Source organism: Saccopteryx bilineata, chromosome 9, assembly GCF_036850765.1.
Source record: "Saccopteryx bilineata isolate mSacBil1 chromosome 9, mSacBil1_pri_phased_curated, whole genome shotgun sequence".
Lineage (NCBI taxonomy): Eukaryota > Metazoa > Chordata > Mammalia > Chiroptera > Emballonuridae > Saccopteryx > Saccopteryx bilineata.
This window is the reverse complement of record NC_089498.1, coordinates 7,451,016-7,476,144: the sequence shown is the minus strand read 5'-3', so window position 1 is coordinate 7,476,144 and position 25,129 is coordinate 7,451,016. Positions and strand designations below refer to the sequence as shown.

Genomic DNA, 25,129 nt, shown 5'->3' with positions numbered 1-25,129 from the left:
CCGGATCCCTTATAAACCGTGTTTAATGGCTGTGCCTCAAGGGAGGGAGAAAACAATCTTAAATGATTATGTTCTGCATAGCTCTCCCTGTGCCACATGCTGTCGGCCGAGAAGCCAGAAGTGTAGATAGACGTGCATTACTACTGCTTTTCCAGAGGACGCCGCTCAGGGCAAAAAAAGGTTGTTCTATGACATCCCAAAGCTATTAGGGTTTTTTTTTTTATTTCACTTTTGTTCTCTTAAGTAAAAGCTTCTGTCCATAACCATGCTCAAATAAAGCAAACCCCGTTTAAAGAAAAATGAAGTGAGTTTTTATTTTCAATCTCCTGTCTGGGTCTTTATAAAAATAGATTCACTATAAACTAGAGTCAGCTATTGAAGATGTGCGACCAATTTTGTAAAGTCTTGAACTTGTGTCTCTCATCAAAGCCACCTTTTCTTTCTTGTCCTGCCAAGATTTTTCCACTCACTGTCAGGCATGTTTCCGTACGTGTATATTACATCACCCCCATGTGCCCTTTCTGTCTTTTGTTCTGTCTAACCAGTTTTTATCAAAACTTAAAAGAATCAGAGGTATAAACTCCTGAGATGTCAAAAGCACAATTTACGTCTAACCTGAAGTAGCAGTAAAATAATACTTCTTGGTATCTAGTTATTTTCTACCATTAAACGTGCACATCTCTTGACTACTAAGCAACATTTAACAGCGTGTTTGCTTTCTTTTGAATTTTTTCATTGGACTTCTTTATATGTCTATATCTATCCATTCTAACACATTTTATATTTGTCATATTCTTAATCCGAGAGAAACAGAAAATAATATATCGCCTGAATGCCACATAGTCTGAACATACTTTTCCAAAGTTTTAACTTACTGTGGCTTGCCGATGTAAGCCGCCACATCCCCAGTCTGTGTGCACATTTAAGTGCATACAGCATTCCTACATAAGGTCATGCGTTAAAAATTGCATTTGAGGAACATATGGAGTAAATATGTGTCCTCTCTTTACTAACCTTAAATGATAAGCCTTAGGAAACTGTTATTTGTCAGTGCTATAAAGCAGATTGTTGCCCAGTGGTTTCAATTATCATCAAAGGATTCTTCACAGGCAGTAATAGTTACATCAAAACCTGAAATTTATTATTCAGGTTCTGCACTGAAGTCTTCACAGTGATTATGTTCCTTTCAACAGAATGCATTTTATGCTGACTTCTCACATTCCTTTTCATCTTTTTATTATTTCCCTAGAATGGCCACCAAGTTAATACGGCTAGTTAATGACAAGAAAAGATATGAGCGGGCCGGTGGCGGCCCCCAGCGGCTGGGACGAGATGTGGAAATGGAAGAAATGATTGAGCAGCTGCAAGAGAAAGTTCATGAGCTCGAGAGGCAGAACGAAGTCCTCAAAAACAGGCTCATTTCAGCCAAGCAGCAACTCCAAATACACAGACACAGGCCGGCTCCGTACACTTACGTGCAACCTCGTGTAAACACTGGGCGGAGGAAAGCCAGTGAGAGCGGGGGCTCACCAGAGGGCTCCCGGAAAGGTAAACCAGCTTCCCTGAACCCTCAGCGGAAGCCTTCACATAGGCCATTTCTCACTCACGCATGCACACGCACACGCACACGCACACGCATAGTCTTACTTCTGTATTATTCATGCTTTTAAATTTCTTTAAAAAGAGAAAAACCATTTTTGGACTTGCTTCTTGACAAAATCATTAATGTGAACAGGAAGATCATCATATTTAAGCATCACCAGAGCGCACTCGGATCTGTTTAGTGCAACAGTGACCGTCACCGTGCCTTCTGATGGGAGACGTGCATGAAGCGACGTGACACAAGTTCAGCTTAGTCTGACTTGGTTCTCACGTTCCAGAGGCAAATCCTGTTGGTGCGGCAGATGGGCACACCAGCTGGTCTGCTTATGTGGGATCACACGTGAGTTCTTCATCAGAAGACCTTTTATAAAGTTTCCAGAACTGTGTGTGTCTTCCTCCTTGTGCGGAAGTAGCACGGCAGTGGAATGTGCGCACATCCGGGAGTTTAAAAGGCTGGGTTCTTGCTCCTCCACCTTCTACCTGGTGACTTTGGACAGGTCTTCTCATCATTCTGAACTTGAGTTGTCTTTACACGTAAAGTGAAAGGACTTAGGCAAGTGACCACAAGGGTCTCTTCCGTCTCCATAAATGATCATAGGCTAGTCACTTTCTTGATTATGAAAGTAAATCACCTAAAGCCTAGCCCGGTTACAAAGCAATTCAGTTGCATAGGTAAGACTCATAAAAGGAACCTCAGTATTTCCAATAAAATCCCATTCTCTCCACCCACAGACAAACTGCATTTATAATGAAGCAAGAAATCAGTAAATATTTTAGGTAACACATCTTCAATTTCATCTGCTAGGAAATGAAATAAAAGTTTGGCTCCAGTGATCTGTGTTCAGAATATAGTCATATAAAGACTGCACATTTTTAGGACATTAAAAAAAACGATCTAAAACTTTCATTTCAATTCATTGAGAAAGAAGAGAAACACCATATGAAGAGAAAGAGAGGTTTGCTCTATTTTTTCTTCCAGCGCAAGCACTCACACTGTTGATTCCCTGGACAGAGTTCCTTTGAAGTCAGTGCGGTCTCCGCACGGTCAGGAGGCAGCGGGGGGTGGGAGCGTGGCTGCCCCGCTCTGTGAGACTGGCAGGAGACGCGGCCCAACCCGAGTCGTCATGATGGATTAGCGACCCCAGAGCGCCCTGCCGCTCGTTAGCATTGTCCGTGGAGGAGAGCATTGCCCTCTCCGGCCTCGTTTCCCCTCTGTAAAATGGAATGATAACACCACCTTAGAAGAAAGGTTAGGAGGTGATAGGTCCACAATCCACAGTATGTCGCCTTGAGACAGTCACTGAGCCTCCATGCTGCCCTCTGACTGGTGGGACAGCTGCTCTCCGAGGTCTGCACGGCCTCAGACAAACGCGATGCCCGGATCTCCGATCACCGTGGCCGCTAACCTAGTGCTGTGAATTAGGGTTAAATGAAAGACTGTGATGGGTGTTTCTCCCTACAGCGGAAAAATAAAGAGCCACAGAGCAGCCGAGTCTTCACAGTGTGACTCCTTGTGTTTCTACTCAGTGATGCAGACCTTTTTCAGGGTGCTGTACAGAGTCCAGACATCGAAGCCGCACAAAACGCTAAATAACGATGAACACGGTCTTAACCACTATCTCTCTGAGTCCACTTGAAGCATCAGTGTCAAAGTTGATACCAAAGTAACCTTATTAGACTCTTCAAGACCAGCTTGGAGGCTGGGCGTAGGCCAGACTTGTCAGAAATAGTGCAGCCTGGGTGGGGTGAGAACCCCAGACCCTCTCTGGCCACATTGGCCTTGCTGCCGGGCTGCTGGACAAATGACACCATTTTCTATCTATGCCTCATCAGGGTAAAGGTCAAAAGTACCAGCTGAAGGAGTGATCAGTGCAGTGTAAAAACATCTCTTATTGTGAAGAACAAGATTTTTATAAAGTGTGTATGTGTTTTAAAAGATAATTATTGGCAATTCACCATGAGATCATAGTTTTAAGATATGGTCTGAGTAGATATAATTTTTTAAAATTCCACTAGTGATGTTTAGTTTTTCCATGATTTATATAGGAAATGCTTAAGAATTAGCATTACTACCAAAATAATATAATTGGCAGATTTTAACATGGTTAAGTATTTTAGTATTTTAGAGCCTTTTCTTCTTTTTAGTCTAGATTATAGCAAAAGATGGTGAAAATTTTGGAAATGGCCAATAATAATACCATTATCCTAATTAAAATTCTTATTTTTAAAAAGTAAATGTTTCTAAAGACATGGAATTTTTTCTGTAGCTTTATGTCTGGAACTGTGTGCCATTAAGAACTAAAGTGCCATAATTTATCTACTTTAAACTGTGATAATTTAGTTATGTGTCATTTTATCCACCTTAAAGTCTAATAATTTAATTATTCTCTAAGTGTAAACTAATTCATGTAATTAAAACTAAGTCTCATTACGAACAATGGGACCAGGCTTATAAAATTGCTTATAACTATTTATACTGCTCACAAAAATTAGGGGATATTTTAAAATGAATGTGAAGCAATAAAATATCCCCTAATTTTTGTGAGCAGTATATATAATATCTATACAAATTGTGTTTTAAGTGCAGCAGCAAAATGCTTTATTTACAGGAATCCTATTGATGATCCCAAATTACCTTTGTTTATAGATGGATGTTATTACTAAGATGGAATAAACCAAACTACAGGGAACATTTATCAAAAATACTAAAAAAAAAAAAAGTCAAGTGTTTGAAACCTTTTCCTTCATACCTCAGTTTCTACAGGGATGGGCAAAAGTAGGCTCACAGCTGTGTGTATGGCAAGAGGCTGGAGGCAGGTCATGATTATTACAGTAGCTTCATTAACTCAGGAGAACGTCGCAGTTGCACGTGGCCTTCGGTACCATCTCCCAAGTGCTCACGTCGCCGCCGCATCGTGTACGCAGTCATGTGTCGGCACTCAAGCACACTTCGGCACACAGCTCTTTCTTGGCATCAGTAAACCTACTTTTGCCCACCCCACCCACCCCCCATATGGTAAAGACCTGAACTGAAGACTCTGGTTCTTTCAGAAATCATTTCAGAAGTTTTAACTCTAAGTTGAGTCACATTATTTCTAGGTAATTTGGTTTCCATAGTAGAATTTGTTAAATGGGCTATAGTTGCTGCTGTGTTTGATTTAATGCCTGCTGGTAGCTGAGATTGATAGTCCCTTTGGCAGCATAATCCTAATGCTCTACGCCACAGAGCACATCTCTCTCAGCACGTAAGAAATTGTATTACATTACACATTTCCTTATGGTACCAAATCATGGGTCCTCTTTTCTAACTTCTATACTCTTTATTAATTTATTTTTAGGTATTAGATTCCAAGATGTAGATGTAGATCAACCCATACTTACAAAATATGGCAACAGCTTACTTGAAGAAGCCAAAGGAGAAATAAGAAATTTGTATGTATTCTTTTCTGTGTTTTTTTTAGAACTTTATTTATTGATCATGTTTTGGGATTTTTCCACCAAAATACAACTATATCTGTGGGATAATAACATATTATTAAGCATGTTTTCATTAAAAGGAGGAAAATGAACAACTTAGCCAACTGCATTGATGGAAGTGTTTACACAATAGCCCTCTTTATTATAATTTTCCCCCAAAAGAAACAGCATAAGGTCCATTCATTTAGAATAGTATAAGCTTTAGAAACAACTGTTCATTCTCAGAAAAATGACAGGAAATTTTTTTTAAGTGAGAGGTGGGGTGGCAGAGACGGACTCCCACATGCACCCTGACTGGGATCCACCCAGCAAGCCCCCTAGCAGGCAAAGTCCCCTACCCAGTGATGCTCTGCCCATCTGGGGCTGCTTCTCTGTTGCTTAGCAACCGAGCCATTTTTGTGCCTGAGGCGAGGCCACAGAGCCATCCTTAGCGCCCAGGGCCAACTTGTTCTAATAAAACTATGACTGCAGGAGGGGGAAGAGAGAGAATAGAGAGACAGAGAGAAAGAGAGAGAGAAGAGGGAGGGGCGGAGAAGCAGACGGTTGCTTCTCCTGTGTGCCCTGACCAGGAAACAAACCCAGGACTTCCACATACTGGGCCAACACTTTACCTCTGAGCCAACTGGCCAGGGCCGGTAATTTTCTTTTTTTTTTTTTTTTTTTAATCCTGAATTTATTAGCCTTTTTGTGGTTAAAAAAAATTTGGAGGGAGTGGCTTAAAAGTTTGGAATTATCAAATACATATGGATTTCAGGTTTTGTTTCACTATGATTCTATGGCACTGCATTCTTCATCATACTATGGTTTCAAAAAAAGTTACTTCTGCCACGTTTAGCTTACTTTTCCTGTTAATTAAAGCCTCATGGTTTCAGTGTCTGTGAGTCATACAAATGGAGATGAGGCCCCACCTTACCTACAGGCCTTCACCTGGATCATCAGGAAGTGTTGGTTCTGAATGAGGAATGAAAACGTGAGACAAAGAGTATCATCCTTTAGATGGTGGGGGCGGGGGCATGGAGGAGGGTGTAGGGGGATCTGTGGCGATGGACAGAGTCTTGACTGGGGGGAAGGTGAACACAATACAGTGTGCAGATGTGTGTTATAGAATTGGGCACCTGAAACCTATGTCACCCCCATAAAAGTTTTTATAAAAAGAATGATATGGGCTTAAATTTTTTTCTTTTGAATATTTTAAATATCAGATACAGAGATGATGATACTGTGAGAGAATAGAAACTAAAGGACTAGGCCTAATCTTGTTAACCTGTTAGCTGGCTGAAGAGCCAGGCTCACACCAGTTTCCTGGGGCTCATTACACTGGGGTGTGGCCAGGCAGGTAGAGATAAACAAACAGGCGAGAGACCACGTAATCATGTTCTGAAATTTTGCCATCTCTCTTTGAAGTGTTCATAAGGAGCTCTGCATACAAAGGAACAGAGGCATAGCAGTTAGCTGATTGTGGAGTACCTATGTAGTAGGTGAACAATAAATTCTTAACAAACTGAATCCAAACACCGATCCATTGCCTGGGACATTATCTTATAAAAAGGATACCTTGAGGCCCTGGCGGGTTGGTTCAGTGGTAGAGCGTCGGCCTGGCGTGCAGAAGTCCCAGGTTCGATTCCCGGCCAGGGCACACAGGAGAAGCGCCCATCTGCTTCTCCACCCCTCCCCCTCTCCTTCCTCTCTGTCTCTCTCTTCCCCTCCCGCAGCCGAGGCTCCATTGGAGCAAAGATGGCCCGGGCGCTGGGGATGGCTCCTTGGCCTCTGCCCCAGGCGCTAGAGTGGCTCTGGTCGCAACAGAGCGGCGCCCCAGAGGGGCAGAGCATCGCTCCCTGGTGGGCAGAGCATGCCGGGTGGATCCTGGTCGGGCACATGTGGGAGTCTGTCTGACTGTCTCTCCCCGTTTCCAGCTTCAGAAAAATACAAAAAAAACAAAAAAGGATACCTTGGGTTGCTCCCTGTGCACCTCCAGACCCCCATGTTTAATCTGGTGCCATTCTCCTATATGCACAAGCGCCTGAGCTCAAAGTTTTAACTTTTGCTTGGTCTTGATTATTGAAGAACTTTCTTTGTACTGATCTTAAATACTGTGGATATTTCTTCAAAATGCACATTCATGTGAAGGCTCTTTATTTCAGAGAAGATGTCGTTCAGTCCCAGAGAGGCCAGATCGAAGAGCTAGAGCATTTGGCTGAGATCCTGAAAACTCAGTTGCGGAGAAAAGAAAATGAAATTGAGTTATCTCTTCTTCAGCTTCGAGAGCAGCAAGCAACAGATCAAAGGTATGTGAAAACAGAAATAGCACTTCGATGCGCTCAAGATTCGCTACAACCCTTTATCATGTGCCGCAGAAGGTAAGTCCAGTCCACTTAAAGATCGTGTTTTCACTTGACACTCCTCACGTAAGCCTGCTCTGGCCCCGCTGTCCGAGGGCGGTGGGCCCCGACTCTCAGCCCATCTTGTTGACTCCACTCACGTCCCCATGTCAAGATGGAGAAAGCCCTGACACCGCGCGGTTATGCCACCGAGAGAAGTGGGTGTGACCAGGACTCGGCTGCTGGCAGACCTTGTGAATGAGTCCAGCCTTAAGTTTTTTTCAACCTTAAAATGTCATAAATTCCATCACATGGTACCAGGTTGTTTTTAAATCCCCAGAGGTTGTTAAACCTCTCCCAGCATTCAAGGTTGGCACCAGTCGTGTTGATTGTGAGGCTGACGGCCGTCAGCAGGCTCCTGGCTGCCTCTGCATTTGCCAACATGTTAAATGTGCAGATTTCTGTCCCGTCCTCCTTTTCCGCGGTTCCTAAGACCTCTTCTCTCGTCCTGCACTTTCACACCGGACTTCCAACAAGACTTTTACCATATTCTCTCTTGAATTATTTTCTTCCCGTTATGGCGTTTTCATTTCTTTTCTATTTTTTTCTTTGACCAAGCATACCCAAAGGAAATAGTGTATTAAGCCTCAATGCACCCAGCACTCAGGTTGAAGTTACCAGCATGTTCCCAATCTTGTTTCATCTATCCCCTCACCTTTGTTTTCTTCAGTTACAAGCGGTAGCCAGACTTCCTGCCCTCTCACCTGTAAACACTTCAGCACATATCGCTATCCGATAAGGAATTTTCTTTTTTTTCTTTTTCTGTATTTTTCTGAAGTGAGAAGCGGGGAGGCAGTCAGACAGACTCCCTTATGCGCCCAACCAGGATCTACCTGTATGCCCACCAGGGGGCGATGCTCTGCCCATCTGGGGTGTTGTTTCACTGCAGTTGGAGCCATTCTAGCGCCTGAGGCAGAGGCCATGGAGCCATCCTCAGTGCCTGGGTCAACTTTGCTCCAGTGGAGCCTTGGCTGCAGGAAGGGAAGAGAGAGACAGAGAGGAAGGAGAGGAGGAGGGGTGGAGAAGCAGATGGGTGCCTCTCCTGTGTGCCCTGGCTGGAAATCAAACCCAGGACTTCTTTTTTTTTTTTTTTTTTTTTTTTTTTTGACTTTTCTGAAGCTGGAAACAGGGAGAGACAGTCAGACAGACTCCCGCATGCGCCCGACCGGGATCCACCCGGCACGCCCACCAGGGGCGATGCTCTGCCCATCCTGGGCGTCGCCATGTTGCGACCAGAGCCACTCTAGCGCCTGAGGAAGAGGCCACAGAGCCATCCCCAGCACCCAGGCCATCTTTGCTCCAGTGGAGCCTTGGCTGCGGGAGGGGAAGAGAGAGACAGAGAGGAAAGCGCAGCCGAGGGGTGGAGAAGCAAATGGGCGCTTCTCCTGTGTGCCCTGGCTGGGAATCGAACCCGGGTCCTCCGCACGCTAGGCCGACGCTCTACCGCTGAGCCAACCGGCCAGGGCCACCAGGACTTCCACACACCAGGCCGGTGCTCTACCGCTGAGCCAACTGGCCAGGGCCAAGGAATTTTCTTTTAACACAACCACCATGCCAGTATCGCACCTTACAAACTATTGTGCCTTAATCGCACCTAACAAACTGCCATGCCGTTGTCACACCCGACAAAAATGCAATTCTGTGATATTAGCCGAGACCCCATTGATAGTCAAACTTCCCTGAAGATGTCTCTCTACTGTTTGTTTGGAGTCCAGATACATCAGACACGTGGTATTTGTAAATGTGTTTTATTTCTCTCTCAGTGGTTTTGTTTTTAAACCAGACCTCAGTGCCGTTTGCCTCCCCTCCCCGATCTACGTGATACCATGCTTGTGTGCTGAGGACCTTAGTTAGAAAACCCAAGGAGGATTCTCTAGTTTTTCAGTTCAGGTTCAGGTTCAGAGTTTAATTCCCTTTTAACAAACCAACCCTATGTGGTAGTATTTGAAAAGGCTGAGAAATGATGCATAATGTGAGACTTGGTTTCAAAAATAAAGTGAGATTAAAAATATGTGAACAACTTTATATTTCAGAGATTTAAAACAGTACTGTCTCCATTTCTGTTTCTAAACAGTTATGTGTAAAATTAACTTATATAATGAAATTCTATATATTTAGTGACATTTATATAGGCTTCTAATTGCAAGGCAAAAGAAACATGAATATTTTTGAAAATTATGTGTATGTGAGGGGATAGAATTTGCGTGCTGGCTTTGTGCCCGCTTGAATACCTAGGAGTGACTCGTGTTCCCTAAGAACAGATTTAGACTTAGCCTTCTCAGAAGAGCAAGCAGCGTTTCCTCGTGAGGAGCATGCTAAAGAACCAGACCCCAGCACGAGGAAGGTGACCGCACTAAGTTGCCCACAGCCATGCTGAAGATATTACCTGAATATAAAAATTCTGGCCCTGGCCAATTGGCTCCGTGGTAGAGTGTCAGCCCAGCGTGTGGAAGTCCTGGGTTCGATTCCCAATCAAGGCACACGGGAGAAGCGACTATCTGCTTCTCTGCCCCTCCTCACCCCTTTCTCTTTTACTCTTTCTCTCTCTCTCTCTTCCCCTCCCTCAGCCATGGCTCTAATGGTTGATGGTTGGAGCAGATTGGCCCCACGTGCTAAGGATGGCTCCATGGCCTTGCCTCAGGTGTTGAAATAACTCTGTTGCCAAGCAACAGAGCAGCAGCCCCAGATGGGCAGAGCATCACACTGTAGGGGGCTTGCTGGGTGGATCCCAGTTGGGGCACATGCAGGAGCCTGTCTCTGCCTCCCTGCATCTCACTTAATAAAAAGAAAAGAAAGAGAGAGAGAGAGAGAAAGGAAGGAAAGGAAGAAAGAAAGAAAAGAGAGAGGGAGAGAGAGAAAAAAAAGAAGGAAAAAGACAAAAACAAATTCTGCATTAGGCCAAGCCAAGCTTGACACCTATTCCCCTCAGCCTCACTTTCCCTATTAGATTTAAGCTCCCAAGAGCAGTGTGGACACTGCTGTTCCATCTTCCAAAGGGATCCAATCGTCTAGGAACTAGAGTGTTCAGAGTGAATTGAAAGGGAGACCCAAAAGCCCTTCAATCATGGGGCTAGACCAGCACCGGAAACAGAGTAATACACAGGTACACATATGTTCTACTCTAAATACTGTTAGCAAAAGACACCAACATATGCATGGAAGAGCTGACCTTAAAAACTCAACTACTGGCTCTGGCCAGTTGGCTCAGCGGTAGAGCGTCAGCCTGGCATGTGGAAGTCCCAGGTTCGATTCCTGGCCACAACACACAGGAGAGGTGCCCATCTGCTTCTCCACCCTTCCCCCTCTCCTTTTTCTCTCTCTCTCTCTTCCCCTCCTGCAGCCAAGGCTCCATTGGAGCAAAGTTGGCCCAGGCTCTGAGGATGGCTCCATGGCCTCCACCTCCAGCACTAGAATGGCTCCAATTGCATTGGAGCAATGCCCCAGATGGGCAGAGCATCGCCCCCTGGTGGGCATGCCGGGTGGATCCCAGTCGGGTGCATGCAGGAGTCTGTTTCTCTGCCTCCCCACTTCTCACTTCAGAAAAATACAATAAATAAATAAATAAATAACTCAACTACTGCCCTCCTCAGGGGCCGTCACTCATTCCATAGCAGGATTTATTTATTTTTTTGGTCACATCAAAAATAATAAGTAAGACAATAAGAATTACAGGTAAAGGGCTTTTGTTTGCCAAGGCCTTGAGAAATCAACCAATTTGTACCATACCTCACTGATTTTATAGCATTGAAAATTACATGTTATTTGCTTAGTACCTGTAGTGAATAGCATAGTGTTTCTTGATATTACAGCTGTTGAAAACTGAAGAACGGCTTTAAATAAGGGACTTCAAGTCGTTTTTTTTTTTCTTATATGTTTACACATAGCTCAAAGTTTTATGTGTAACAGCAGTTTTGGGTTTTTTGGGGTTTTTTAGACTAATGGAAAACTGTTGAAAAAAATGTTGGGGAGAATATAAAACTTGGTATAATTTACTGTAGAGAAAAATTACAAAATGGAAAACATATTTGAACTTGTCTTTCACGGATACATTATTTCAGATTTGAAATTCTAGAAGTCTGATCTGGATGTTGGACATCTTGTTCTCAAACATGAACCCAACATAGTTGCAATCTTCAGAGTGTGGGGCTGGATATTTATGGCAGAAAGCCCTCCCATAGAATATTATAGAAACTCTTCAGAGCATGTGTTTAATAGACCAGTTTGGTTTGGCATCAGCTTGACATAAACTTTTGGTTATCCAAAGCCTTTAATTGCTTTGAAGTAAAAGCCCACTGCTGCTCTTTTTTATTAAAATCGTGTTTTTCCTTGTTACTGTGGTCTGTTTTGGAAGACTGAGCTGTGATTTTTGCATATGTTCTACATAATGCCTTATTAGCAAAAAATCCTGTGTCATTTACAAGTAGCCTGAATGTCTGTGTTGTTTTGAACAAAAGTCCACATTAAAATTTAAACAATATAAAAATGCACATTTTCTGCTTATTAAAAAGGCCGTCTTAAATTAAACGCACAGCCAGTAACCAGTGAACACATGTACATGAACATTAAAATCAGAATGATTTTACCTTTTATTGACTTTTTCAACTCCAAAAATACTTATGCTCTTACCAAATGTGTAACTAGTTTGTCCTGTGCTTCTTTTTTAAGTACATGGTAGGGTGTTTATCTTCTTAATTAAAAATCATGTAAGTGCTTACGGTCCCAGGAGGAAATTGAACCCCTAGCGCCTCAGACATTCTGGCTTGCGCTCCTGCCTTCGGTTCAGACTGAACTAGTGAATCCTAAAGGGCCTTGTCCGCCGGGCAGCACAGGGCACCGCCTGGCTCTGGGGGCTCCGTCTCCCCACTGTGCACTGGCTCTCCTCAGTTCTTCCCCAACTGGTCATTTTGAAAAGTTGCAAACCTACAGAAAAGTTGTAAGAATAGCAATGAGAACACTCACGTGCCTTTCACCCTTTGCATATTTGTGAGTGACGGAGCCTGCTGTGCATTCTGCGGGCCCATACATGACCTCCCTCCCTCTCCTCTCACGCCCCTCTGCGCTCTGAGAGTTAAGTGCAAGTATCCCTTCACTCTGTATCTGAGCATCTTTTCAGATCAGGAACATCCCGCTGCATAACCTCCGTGCTCCTGTCACATTCAGGACGTTTCACAGTGAATGATAGAGTGGCATCAGCTAATACACAGTCTGTATTCAGACTTCTCAACTGGCCCAATCATGTCTCTTATACTGGTTTTGTTTAAATAGCTGTTTTGGTTTTTTGTTTTGCTGTGTTTTGATCTAGTATCCAGTCGAGGCCCATGAAGTGTATTTAATTGTCATGACGCTCAGGTTTCCTTTGTTCCAGAGTGCTTCCCAGTCTCTTGCAGCCCACTGGTAGCTCTTGGCAGAAGGTCCCTCACTTTGGATTTGTCTGATTGTCCTACCCCCTAATTTAGAGGGCACATCTGGTTCTCCGACAGAAGGGTAACTGGGGCCAGGGATAACCGTGCAAACATCACTATTACACAGGGAAGTGATCATTTAAATATATATATTATTTCACCAAGCTTTCCCTATTATTTTGAATACTGTACCTTAGAATTTGCCCAATGAAAAGTATCACTCAGATTTCATTTTTCTGTCCCTGTGTTTTTTATTATTAATATTATGTAAGAATTTTTTTTGTGTGATAGAAGCATGACATACTTTCTCAGCAGTTTGTACCAACATGGAAACTGTCACGATTAATAGTAACAACATATTAGTGCATACACACAGGAAAGTAGGAGGAAAGCCAAGACAAAAGAAAGTCTCAGAGGAAGGAAGCAACTTAGAAGCGTGGGAAGAATGTATCTCCTAAGACTGGATTTGAGAGTAGGCTCCCTCTCTTAGGGACTCGAGCCAGACTGATGACTTCCCTGAGCCTCGGGGAGCCCCCACCATGATGGGAAGATGGAAGTGGGTAAGGGGTTCCCATCTTGTAAGCAACAGCCACTTTCATCCCTGGGGACCTTGTGTTTCTAACAGAGTTTTTCTACTAAATAAATGGTGTTAATTTAATTCATTCTTTTTTTTATTCATCAAAGAGTATGTCACACCAACTATTGCTTCTGATCATTGTAAAATAACCTGTTATCACCGACTAGGTATAATTCTATCAAGAAATGAAAACAATACAAAACCTTCAGTTCACTTTTGCAGCAGAACTGCCAATAAATCTATACTTCCTGTTGGACTTTTTATATACTGAATGTAATTATCAGATTCCCATTACGAGTTGAAATACATTAAACTTTAGCCCACAGGCTTCCCTGTAGAAGACGAGCAGGGTGTGGTTTCTTCCTGGCCCCGCCCCCGGTTCTCGGGAGTGCTCCCTCCATTTCCAGGGGCCTGTGATTATATGCCTGTGGAGAGTTCCATGTGACTGTCCCCCTCCATTTTCTGTGGGTGTTGGCAGAAAGGAAATACCGAGTTCTGATTTCTATTTTGACCCAACACTACTAGAAAGATCTGATCCAGAGGCAGATAAACGTGCATAGGCAAATGTCTTTCTCTGTGCGGTCTTAGACCAGGGCGCACTGTGTTTTCACCTGTGAACTCCAGTAGCTGTGTTGAGCGAAACCATCACCTTTCAAATAGACTTTCTTCTGCTATTTCAGTCAAACTAATTTCGTTAATTTACTAGCAACCTTCTGTAAACCTGTTCTGAGTGCCGTGCTATATTGACTGTTATCTGTGTGTCCCTAACAGAAGCCACAGATGACCTACATTTCTTTCAACAATACTTACAGAATGTCTGCCACTGTTTTAAAAACAAACAAACAAGCCTGACCAGGCGGTGGCGCAATGGATAGAGTGTTGGACTGGGATGCAGAGGACCCAGGTTCGAGACCCCGAGGTCGCCAGCTTGAGCGCGAGTTCATCTGGTTTGAGCAAAACTCACAAGCTTGGACCCAAGGTCGCTGGCTCAAGCAAGGGGTTACTCGGTCTGCTGAAGGCCCACGGTCAAGGCACATATGAGAAAGCAAGCAATGAACAACTAAGGTGTCACAAAGTGCAACGAAAAACTAATGATTAATGCTTCTCATCTCTCCATTTCTGTCTATCTGTCCCTGTCTATCCCTCCCTCTGACTCTCTGTAAAAAAAAAAAATAAAAAATAAAAAATAAAAACAAACAAAAAAAACCCCACAACTGCAGAGTTTTTTAGTTTTTTTTTTTTTGTTTTTTTTTTACAGAGACAGAGTGAGTTAGAGAGAGGGATAGACAGACAGGAAAGGAGAGATGAGAAGCATCAATCATCAGTTTTTTATTGCGACACCTTAGTTGTTCATTGATTGCTTTCTCATATGTGCCTTGACCGTGGGCCTTCAGCAGACTGAGTAAACCCTTGCTCAAGCCAGCGACCTTGGGTCAAAGCTGGTGAGCTTTGGTCAAACCAGATGAGCCAGTGCTCAAGCCGGTGACCTCGGGTCTCGAACCTGGGTCCTCCGCATCCCAGACTGACGCTTCATCCACTGCGCCACCGCCTGGTCAGGCAACTGCAGAGTTTTTTTTTTTGTTGTTTTTTTTTATATTTCTGAAGCTGGAAACAGGGAGAGACAGTCAGACAGACTCCCGCATGCGCCCGACCGGGATCCACCCGGCACGCCCACCATGGGGCGACGCTCTGCCCACCAGGGGGCGATGCTCTGCCCATCCTGGGCATCGCCATGTTGTGACCAGAGCCACTCTAGTGCCTGGGGCGGAAGCCACAGAGCCATCCCCAGCGCCCGGGCCATCTTTGCTCCAATGGAGCCTTGGCTGCGGGAGGGGAAGAGAGAGACAGAGAGGAAGGCGCGGCGGAGGGGTGGAGAAGCAAATGGGCGCTTCTCCTGTGTGCCCTGGCCGGGAATCGAACCCGGGTCCTCCGCACGCTAGGCCGACGCTCTACCGCTGAGCCAACCGGCCAGGGCCTGCAACTGCAGAGTTTTTTTAATTCTAAGGTTGTTTTCAACTTTATCACCAAAATGTTGTCAACCTGAAACTATTCCTCCCAAAGAGCTGTCCTCCCAGATCCTAGCTGCGGTACTCGGACGCCTGCTCTTCCAAATGGTGCCAAGTCCGGTTCTATAACATCTTACCTCCGAAAATCAAAAGGCTTCTTTTAGCGTCCATAATCCTTAAGACAGCGAAGAATGAAATGTCACTGTGGGCTGGGGACCAGGGGGAGAGAGTTGTGTGCCTAGAAAATGAAGTTTAAGAAACTCACTAAAGCAGGCCCTGGCCGGTTTGCTCAGTGGTAGAGCTTCAGCCTGGCGTGCAGAAGTCCCAGGTTTGATTCCCGGCCAGGGCACACAGGAGAAGCGCCCATCTGCTTCTCCACACCTCCCCCTCTCCTTCCTCTCTGTCTCTCTCTTCCCCTCCTGCAGCAAGGCTCCATTGGAGCAAAGATGGCCCGGGCACTGGGGATGGCTCCTTGGCCTCTGCCCCAGGCGCTAGAGTGGCTCTGGTCGCAACAGAGCGACGCCCCAGAGGGGCAGAGCATCGCCCCCTGGTGGGCAGAGCGTCGCCCCCTGGTGGGCGTGCCGGTTGGATCCTGGTCGGGCGCATGCGGGAGTCTGACTGTCTCTCCCCAATTCCAGCTTCAGAAAAATACAAAAAAAAAAAAAAAAAATTTAAAAAAAAACTCACTAAAGCAGAGATTTTTCGCTCCCCTTGGTATTACACGTTAGCCTGTGCTTTACACAGCGCTGCGGAACCTTTTTCCTTCTCCAGCGCGTCTGAGGTTTTCAGTTTCTGGGTTTATTATGGCGCCCAGTAGCAGAGCTGGAGTCAAGTGTTTTCAGGACTTCCATTAGACATTCCTCCTTCAGAGTTTATTGCTTGACTGTTTCAAATTATGAGAGAAACTTGGCACATAGGTTGTTGAGCTGTGTTACTTTTTTCAACATAAAATCTAATTTATTTCAGTTTGTTTTTAATCTAGGGATGGGCCAACAACTCTTTTCACGGTTTTAGAAGATTTTATCATAAGTCTAGATAATATGTCTGTTAAAAAGAAAGAGAAATGAAACTGTGTTTTCCAACTTAATTGTTCACCCTTCTTTTTCAAAATCCTCATTCAGAAATTTATTTTATACAAAGAGTTTAATTGAGAGGCTTGATATCTGTTTGCAGATCATTTCACCACGTGTAACACAGCATGTATGAATCCGTGCGTAGCTGTCAGAGTTCATCTGCATGTTTTTACTATGCATTGTTCTTCCTGTTACAGTGTCATCATCCTGAAGATTTGATGTTCCCACCATAGTGCATGCAATGGGGCCGGGAAATGTAACATGGAGGTCACTTACACCATGGCTCATAAATTAGCCCTGTCTCCGTTCTTCAAAGGAACCAGCCCGAGGCCTCCCTCCATGCGCTTAGCAGTCCAGGGGCCGCCACTTACCATGACTCAGGCTCCCTCTTCCTACAACGTCCTTCTCACGTTCCCTGTCAGCCCTTAGTGCCCTGGCTCCTGTACCTCCTCACTTCCACCCCTGTGCCCTTACCGAGTTTTACCGGTGTGAAAACGTTGAGTTCATTAACAGGTTTGAGATGACTCTCCACTGTACACCCTCCTAAAGGCCAGACCACATTCATCACAGTGTTAACTTCACCTTTTGTGTATCATGTATCCTTGACTCAGCACTGTCAGCTAGACAGGGAGTCGTCCTCCCACTGTTACCCCTCAACCATATCCATTCATAACGATGACTGTGATGCCGACAGCCCCTAAAGCTGACACTTAGAAAGCAGTTATTCAAGACTGGCAGGTGGTGCATATTGTCCCAGAGTAGGTGTCCTTTCTAGCAAACTTTTATCTAAAGTTCCATATTATTATTGCTGATTTCTAAATACTACTTATGGGGTGTTTGTTTGCTTTTATTGATTTTAGTGAGAGAGGAGGGGGGAAAGATAGAGAGACAGGAACATCAACCTGTTCCTGTATGTGCCCTGACTGGGGATCAAACCGGCAACCTCTGTGCTTCAGGACATCACTCTATCGAACCAAGCTATCCAGCCAGGGCTAAATCCTACTTCTGTTGTAATTTGTGCCCACTTGTTGGGCATTATTAATATAAAAGACTAAGTCACTTTTTTTAGCAATACTTTGAAAAGTCTTAACTCCAAGGATTTTAGGAAAATATTCAAGAAAACATCCACCAACTAAAACACTGAAAGTTTTTGAGATACTTACTGGTCTTTGCCATACAAAGAAAATTCATAAGCCTGACCAGGTGGTGGCGCAGTGGATAGAGCATCAGACTGGGATGCGGAGGACCCAGGTTTGAAACCCCAAGGTCGCCGGCTTGAGTGCGGGCTCATCTAGTTTGAGCAAGGCTCACCAGCTTGAACCCAAGGTTGCTGGCTTGAGCAAGGGGTCACTCGTTCTGCAGTAGCCTCCTCCCCCCCATCAAGGCACATATGAGAAAGCAACCAATGAACAACTAAGGTGCTGCAACAAAGAATTGATGCTTCTCATCTATCTCCCTTCCTGTCTGTCCCTATCTGTCCTTCTCTCTGTCTCTCTCTCTGTCTCTGTCACAAAGAAATAAAAAGAAAATTCATAATCAAAATCTGTTATTTCTATGACCCTATGTGGCTTAATGAGTTATTAGGACTTAATTCTTTGTCGATGTCATTAAGTAATTGTTATTTAAATATATTTGACATATACAGGATGGGGCATAAGTAGGTTAACAGTTGTGAGTACACAAAACACAGTTTACTCTTGTATTACTATTTATTAATTGCTGTATTATTTTCCATACAAACAACTGTAAACCTACTTTTGCCCCACCCTGTATATCCTCCTGAAAATATTAGCATACTGAAAAATAAGAAAATAAAATATCAGGGACAACTGAAATTATAAGAAAAGATTTGAAATTATTTGACTAGTATTCTGTTTTTCCATATCAGTAAATGTCACTCACTGTTGAGTGATCAAACCAAGTAATTTGAGGGGAAACATAAATCATATCTTGACTTCTAAATATGAAAAAAGTGGATGTTTTCTTTAGACCTGTAAAATATATTTTTCTCCATTGTATAATTTTTGTGGTCAAGGTAATAGTATCATCTCTACTAAGTAAAGATAATGCTAAAAGGAATAATAACGAGTATACTGTTGAACATGTGTGTGTAGAAGAACTACTAGGTAACATGTTTTAGACACATAATTATTTTAACATTGTGTTAAGACTGTACCCTGGGCAAGGTCCAGGCTCTTGGACTTGTTTATCTTCTGTGTGAGGACAACTAACTGCCCAGTGCCAAAATACGATGAACTTTCAGATATCAAAGCGGAAAATTAAGTACTTCAAGTCCCCAGCTGGCTGACAGATGTGCGAGCTTTGTAGTCCATTTTCTGGTTCCAGTAGGGCATTGCGACAATTCTTCCAATATGTGTACACTAGATAAGTTTGGGGAGTAAAATCACTTACTTAAGTACAGGGAAAGTTTCTGAATTTAAAATTTTTATGTTTATTTTTAAAAAAAAAAAAAGTCTAAGACCGAGCATCACAATTTTTAACATAACTTTGAATGTAACATGTATTAAATTAAGGGACCTTTCTCTGTCAAGAAAACAAATGCCTTTTGAGAACAGGTATTCATTTAGATCTATGATTAACCTTTAATAAGATCTTCCTGTTAAATTCTACATTTGCTTTCATCTCAGTAGGAAAAATACAAACTAGTATTGCAGCATATAGAATTTCTGCGTGCCCTGTGGACGTTAAGTGATCTCTTACAGCCAAAGGCACATCTGCAACGGATTTAGATGCCAGCTTTGGGCATTATTAGTATAAAACGCTAAGTCACTTCTTTTGGAAATATTTTGAAAAGTTCAAACTCCAGGAGGAAGCTGCAATAAATGGTAATCTTATGATACCATTTGTTTCGAGGGGGTGGTGGGAAGGTGAGTGGCTGGCTGTCCTGCGTATTTGTCACGTCGGGAAAAGGAGTCTGCTATGGCTGAAGAACTTCTGGGCTAGAGACGGATGTCCTTTTGCAGCATCTTTCAAGACGCCGTAAAATGACTCTTAAATCCAGACTACCAGTCATTGTACAAGTGACACAGTCATCAAAGTCTGGGCTTCCTACAAATTCTGAGAGTCTATGAGTTTATAAAGTGCAAAAATGATTATTGGTTGGTTTTCAGTAATCTAATCATAAGTATATAATAAACTGAAAACCTTGGGGACTGATCCACAAGAGTGTACATTTTTTTCTGGGCAACATTCCATGAAAAATTGTAGTTCTATCACAGATATTTTTCTTTTGCCTTGCGTTTTTTACTCTCACTTTTTCCTAAACACATCGTTGTAGGTCAAACATTCGGGACAATGTAGAAGTGATTAAGCTTCATAAGCAGCTAGTGGAGAAAAGCGATGCACTTTCAGTGATGGAAGGAAAACTCGTTCAGCTTCAAGAGGTACTGGGACCATTTATCTATCATGTGATTGCCTGCATGCAAAGTTCCAAAAATAGTGTCCAAGATGTATATTTTTAAGTAGAATGGTCATAATACCAGAAAGTAATTTTTAAAGATTACTATTTTTATTCTCAATTGCGTACAATTCCACTTTATATATTCTTTGCTATTTATAACTTAATACCTAAAGAAATAATCAATTGGTTAGACTTTTTATAAATATGTGTCATCTTCAAATAATAAACACATTTATCATAAATCATCTCATGCCAAGAGAATTTATTTATAACTCCTTTTATCTGCCTTTCCATGAGCACATAGCACTGAAGGTTTAGAGGTATTTGCATGTATCTTCAGTTCTCAGCATTTGTGAAATGCCCAAGATAGACCACAGTTATGAATAGACCAGTAATCAGGTCTCATTAAGTGGTTCTTTGATGTGGTGTTTTGCTTTGTTTTGTCACTACCATTATCAGAAAATAACTGTGTACTCATCGTGTCAACTATCAGTGTATTTATTTTAAATCTTAACCATTCAGGATGATAGTACTTTTGACTCTGTATTCCCATAATTGTTTTTACAAAGACTGTGGTCCCACAGGAATGTCCCATCAGAAGGATTTATTGGCACTGCATAATTAAACTAGGTTCTGGAATCAATTAGCTCCAAAACATCCCAGATGAGCAGAATTAATATTAAGCTGTGCAGTAGTCCCCCCTTATCTGTGGTTTTGCTTTCCGCGGTTTCATTTATCCACGGTGAACCACAGTCCAAAAATATTAAATGGAAAATTCCAGAATTAAACAATTCATCAGTTTTCAATTTCATACCGTCCTAAGGAGCGTGATGAAATCTCGAGCTGTCTCGTCTGTCCTGCCCGGCATGCCTCCTCCGTTTGTCCAGCATAGCCACACAGTACATGACACTGAGCCACCATCTTGGTTGTCAGAGAGAAAGAGAGACCATATTTACATAACTTGTAATACAGTGTATTATTTTAATTGTGCTATTTTGTTATTAGTTGTTAATGTTTTATTGTGCCTAATTTATAAATTAAATTTGTAATAGGTAGCTACAGGAAAAAGCATGGTATATCCAGGGTGGGGCACTTGCGTGGTTTCACGCATCCCCTGGAGGTACCAGGATGCGTCCCCGTGGACAAGGGGGGAGGGAGACTCTGCTTTCTCTGGGACAAGGAAGAAGTAAATCAGTACAAAACATAGGGGCACCTGGGGCCTAGACTCACTATTGAATTAGATAAATATCCCAAAACCATATTCTGGGTCGTGTTTTCTGTCCTGCAGGAACCTTCTTACATGTCAAGTAATACCTGCCTTTTCTGTAAGTAAGACAGTTTCTGCGAGAGGGGAGAGTACGTAGAGAGCGGATGGTAGCACACTGCGCATCAGGAGAAGAGGGAGACAAGCGCGTGGGCTTGAAGAGCATGTCTAAAATGAGGAACTAGGAAGGGAAGCAAGAAGTGAGGTATTCTCTTCCAACAGACTATTCTGACTGCCATTTAACAGTGAGGCCAGGTGTTTGTTTAAATACTGACACTAGCAGGTGGCCGCTGGAGCTCAGGCTTTGGGATTGGCATTGTGAGGTCTGAGAGGTTCAGACCAACAGCTTCCATGAGCAGGAAGGCCAGGACAGCTGGATAGAAACAGTGTTTTATGATCACACCGAGAGTAGCAGAAGCTGGACTCAGGTAGCTCAACACCCATGTTTCTTTTAAATGAATGAAGAACTTCAGGAGAATTTAAGTGATACTGGTTAGCACATGAGGCATACATACATGCCTCATGTATAGGTCATAGGGTCTCTGCAAAGACTTGAGTCTAATTATCTTTTTTATAAAAGAAGTATGTGGCATATAAGTATATAAAATTGAATATAAAATATTCATAAATAGACCATTTGACAAATAAAGAAGACTTCAATAACTGTGTTTTACTGAACTGAAAGTTTTAACTTAATTAAAATTAGAAGCCACTTTTTCAAGGCTGTTTATATGTTGCAGTGACTTCTTTCAGTTTAAACGTCTGGGGTTGGCATTTATTTCTGGCCCGTGCAGCGTATTTTTAGAAAGCAGATCCAAGCACTGTGACCAGAGCAAAAAGTAAAAATGTAATTGTTAAGACTGATTTACTCGGCACTCTCAACAAGTGGAAAAACTAGGCAGAATTTTTTAAAAAGGACAAAAGCAGTTTGCGGGATTCGACCCAGCGCAGAGCGGACCCTGTGTCTTCCTCATGTGACACCCACATGGAGAGTGTCTCTACGGACAGGTAGCACCACACATTGTTTGTGTGGTGGAGTATAAACTGTGTGACATGAACTTCAGGAGGATGTATGTTTATAGAATTGTAATCATTTCTTCAAATCAGAATCCAAACATCATTCTGACAGGGTTTTTCTTTTGGTTTGCAGAAGCAGAAAACTCTCAGGATCAGCCATGACGCCTTGATGGCAAATGGGGACGAGCTCAATAAGCAACTTAAAGAGCAGCGTTTAAAGTGCTGCAGCCTGGAGCAGCAGCTGCGCTCCGTGACAGTCTCCGAGAGGAGGGTGGCAGAGGTGAGCCGCCAGCGTCCTCGGCGTCCCCCCCCGTAGCCGACAGCTTTGAAAAAGTCAACTAGAGACCGTTCAAACGTGATATTTATTTTAAAATCCTAAACGACATGCACAGCACTCTGAGCACAACAAAAGCGTAGTCAGCGTGCTATGTGCATGGCAGATCGGTGAGAAAAATACTTGCAAGTGAACTGAGAGCCGTTGTTCACATAAGAATTAAGAATCTTTGAGGGGGAAAAAGAAAAGCATTTTGAAATGGATGCCAGATTACCTGTAGAACTGAACTCTCTCAGTTTGAACAGTTGATTAGCCATTTGCCACACCAAAACAAAGTTCTGAGAATCTATTTGTTTCTGCAGAGAAGGCTGGTGTATTTTGCAACATCAGCAATTTTGTGAAATTATTTTATTTTTCCTAAGAAGCTGTTTGAAAGCTCTTCTTCCGGTTACTATTGCTGCTGCTCATGTCTCCCAGCTCACAGTCCTTGTCTGTAGTCTGTGGAGTGTGTTCTTGCAGAGAACGGAAGGGAAACAGGATGCCTACATTCTGTTCTGACCCGGGGAGAATCTTTCACTCTGGCTCATGCCAGCATCAAAAGAAGTGTGAGAATGGAAATGAGTGTTACCAGTACGCTGAGCCTTGGGGAAAGGGTGTAACTGCAAAGTACACTGCTGAGTAAAACTTAAGCATAAGTACTAGAAAGAAACACAGAAAGCTACATTTTAGTCCTGAAGCGATAATTATTACCCACAGTTAATTTCTAAAAATATTCACTGGGATGAAACAAGGTATACAGTTTTATTATGGTTTCATTTATAAATCTAAAAGGTGTGCTCTTGGCTCTGTTTCAGTTCCAGGTCAGGTGAGAAATTGTGTCTTCAGGGTAAATAGTAATTGACACAGTTTCTGTGAACCATGAACCAAGAGAGAGGTTAATCTTTTTACTTTTTCTGTGGGCCAATTGGAAATTAATACAAAATTAATATAATGATGGAAGGCGTCGGGGAGGAAAGAAAACAATCTTCTGTTTCCCCAGACTTCACAGCAAGCTTTTAACATGTTCTTGATTGAGTTACGGCACAGGTCGCCATAAAGTAGTGCATACGTTTCTACTAAATTAAAACAAATATTAATTTCATGTTTACTTAACAACTGGGGGGAAAAATCAGTGCTAAATTAAATACAGACAGTGTAAGTGGACCCATTAGCAGCTGCAGTTTAGAAATCCAGGCTGAAACATGTGTGCCCCCCTCTCGTGTCTCCCCCCCCCCGTGTGCTTTTACATGACAGTCACCTAACGTGTAATTTTCTCTTCATTTTAGTTGCAAGACAGAATTAATGACTTAGAAAAGGAACGGGAACTTTTAAAGGAAAACTATGACAAACTTTATAACAGGTAAATCAGGGTTCCACATGCTCTCTTATGCTTGTGTCTCAGACCTTTTGTATCAATGCACTAGCTACAGATCATTGCAAGAAGTACATATGTGATCATGTACATATATTGATATATATTATAAAAGAAAATAAGCTTTTTGGGGCATTGGTAATAAGTTCTTTAACCTATTAACTTTAATAAGTTAGTAATCTGTTACTAAGAAAGCCCTACTACTTTGTTACCAGTAACAATTGTGGTCATCCATTTGGTGAACGCCGACTATAAGCTAGAAAGTACTGTGCTAAATACATACCTTATTGCAAATTCCGACAACAGCCTGGGAATGTCAGCATTGTAAATGCCCATTTCACAGATAGGGAAAAGACAACAACAGGAAGGAATTTGCCCACGTTCTTAAAGCTCTACTGTAAGAGATGAGAACTCTTTCAGTTTTTTTATCTGCTTCGTAATTAAGGTATTTAAAAAATTAATCCCTTCTACTGTTAGAAACAGATTTCTACTCCACAGGTAAGTTTAGTCAGGTGATACAGATACCGGTATGTGAGTGTTTAGTATATGATGTTTAGCATACATATACATATGAAAGTAAATTTTATATATGTTGACATATATGTTAGAGCTGATATCAACAGTTGCCTCTATTGACCCTGTTGTGAAACATCAGAATACCTTTAACTTTTTACCTGTATGTTTTATGTTTTGTAAACAAAATTTATATTTTTTAAAATTAAACCATGCCTAAAGAGGGCAGTGATAAGTGTTTATTCATTTTTACTTTGACAAGATATCTGAATGTTAGGCATCATTGCAACAGTATGTGTCCTCTATGCTGTTTGCCTCCCTGAGCTGACATCTCTGCACAGGGCTCGTTATATTGAGGGTTACAGGCAGCAGGGTCAAAGGTCAGTTGAAATACTACCTGAGGCTCCCCAGCGGGGATACACTGGCTCAGAATTGTTCTATGGGACTTTCCTTCAACCCCCTTTCAGACCACTGGGTCCTGGTGCTCCATTCTGGTCCCTCTCCTGAGCCCTAGTTAATTCTGCCGCAATCATTTATCGTCCCTCGTGTTTTAAATGTCTACCTCTACCCAACAACACATACGTTTTTATTGATACATAACTAACTGTTAGCCACCCAGCGTTGCTGCGACTCCCGTGCAAGACCAGAACCCAGTGCTTTGAATACGGAAACTTACGTTTATTCCCCCGATCTTCACTCTCTCTCTGATTTTCA

General features: G+C 42.7%; 1 protein-coding gene across 4 annotated transcripts in view; it reads left to right on the top strand.

The window, feature by feature from the left end:
* The window catches only part of RPGRIP1L (RPGRIP1 like), a 97,267-nt gene that overhangs the window by 6,763 nt on the left and 65,375 nt on the right, over window positions 1–25,129 (top strand). For 3 of the 4 annotated variants that reach the window (XM_066242945.1, XM_066242946.1, XM_066242947.1), the window contains exons 4-9: window positions 1,250–1,548; window positions 4,941–5,034; window positions 7,221–7,364; window positions 19,814–19,919; window positions 22,351–22,497; window positions 23,817–23,890. In XM_066242945.1, coding sequence (XP_066099042.1) covers window positions 1,250–1,548; window positions 4,941–5,034; window positions 7,221–7,364; window positions 19,814–19,919; window positions 22,351–22,497; window positions 23,817–23,890 — 864 coding nt within the window. Of the gene's footprint in view, window positions 1–1,249; window positions 1,549–4,940; window positions 5,035–7,220; window positions 7,365–16,712; window positions 17,527–19,813; window positions 19,920–22,350; window positions 22,498–23,816; window positions 23,891–25,129 lie in introns of those variants that run through there. The other variant, XM_066242948.1, reaches the window with a different exon arrangement.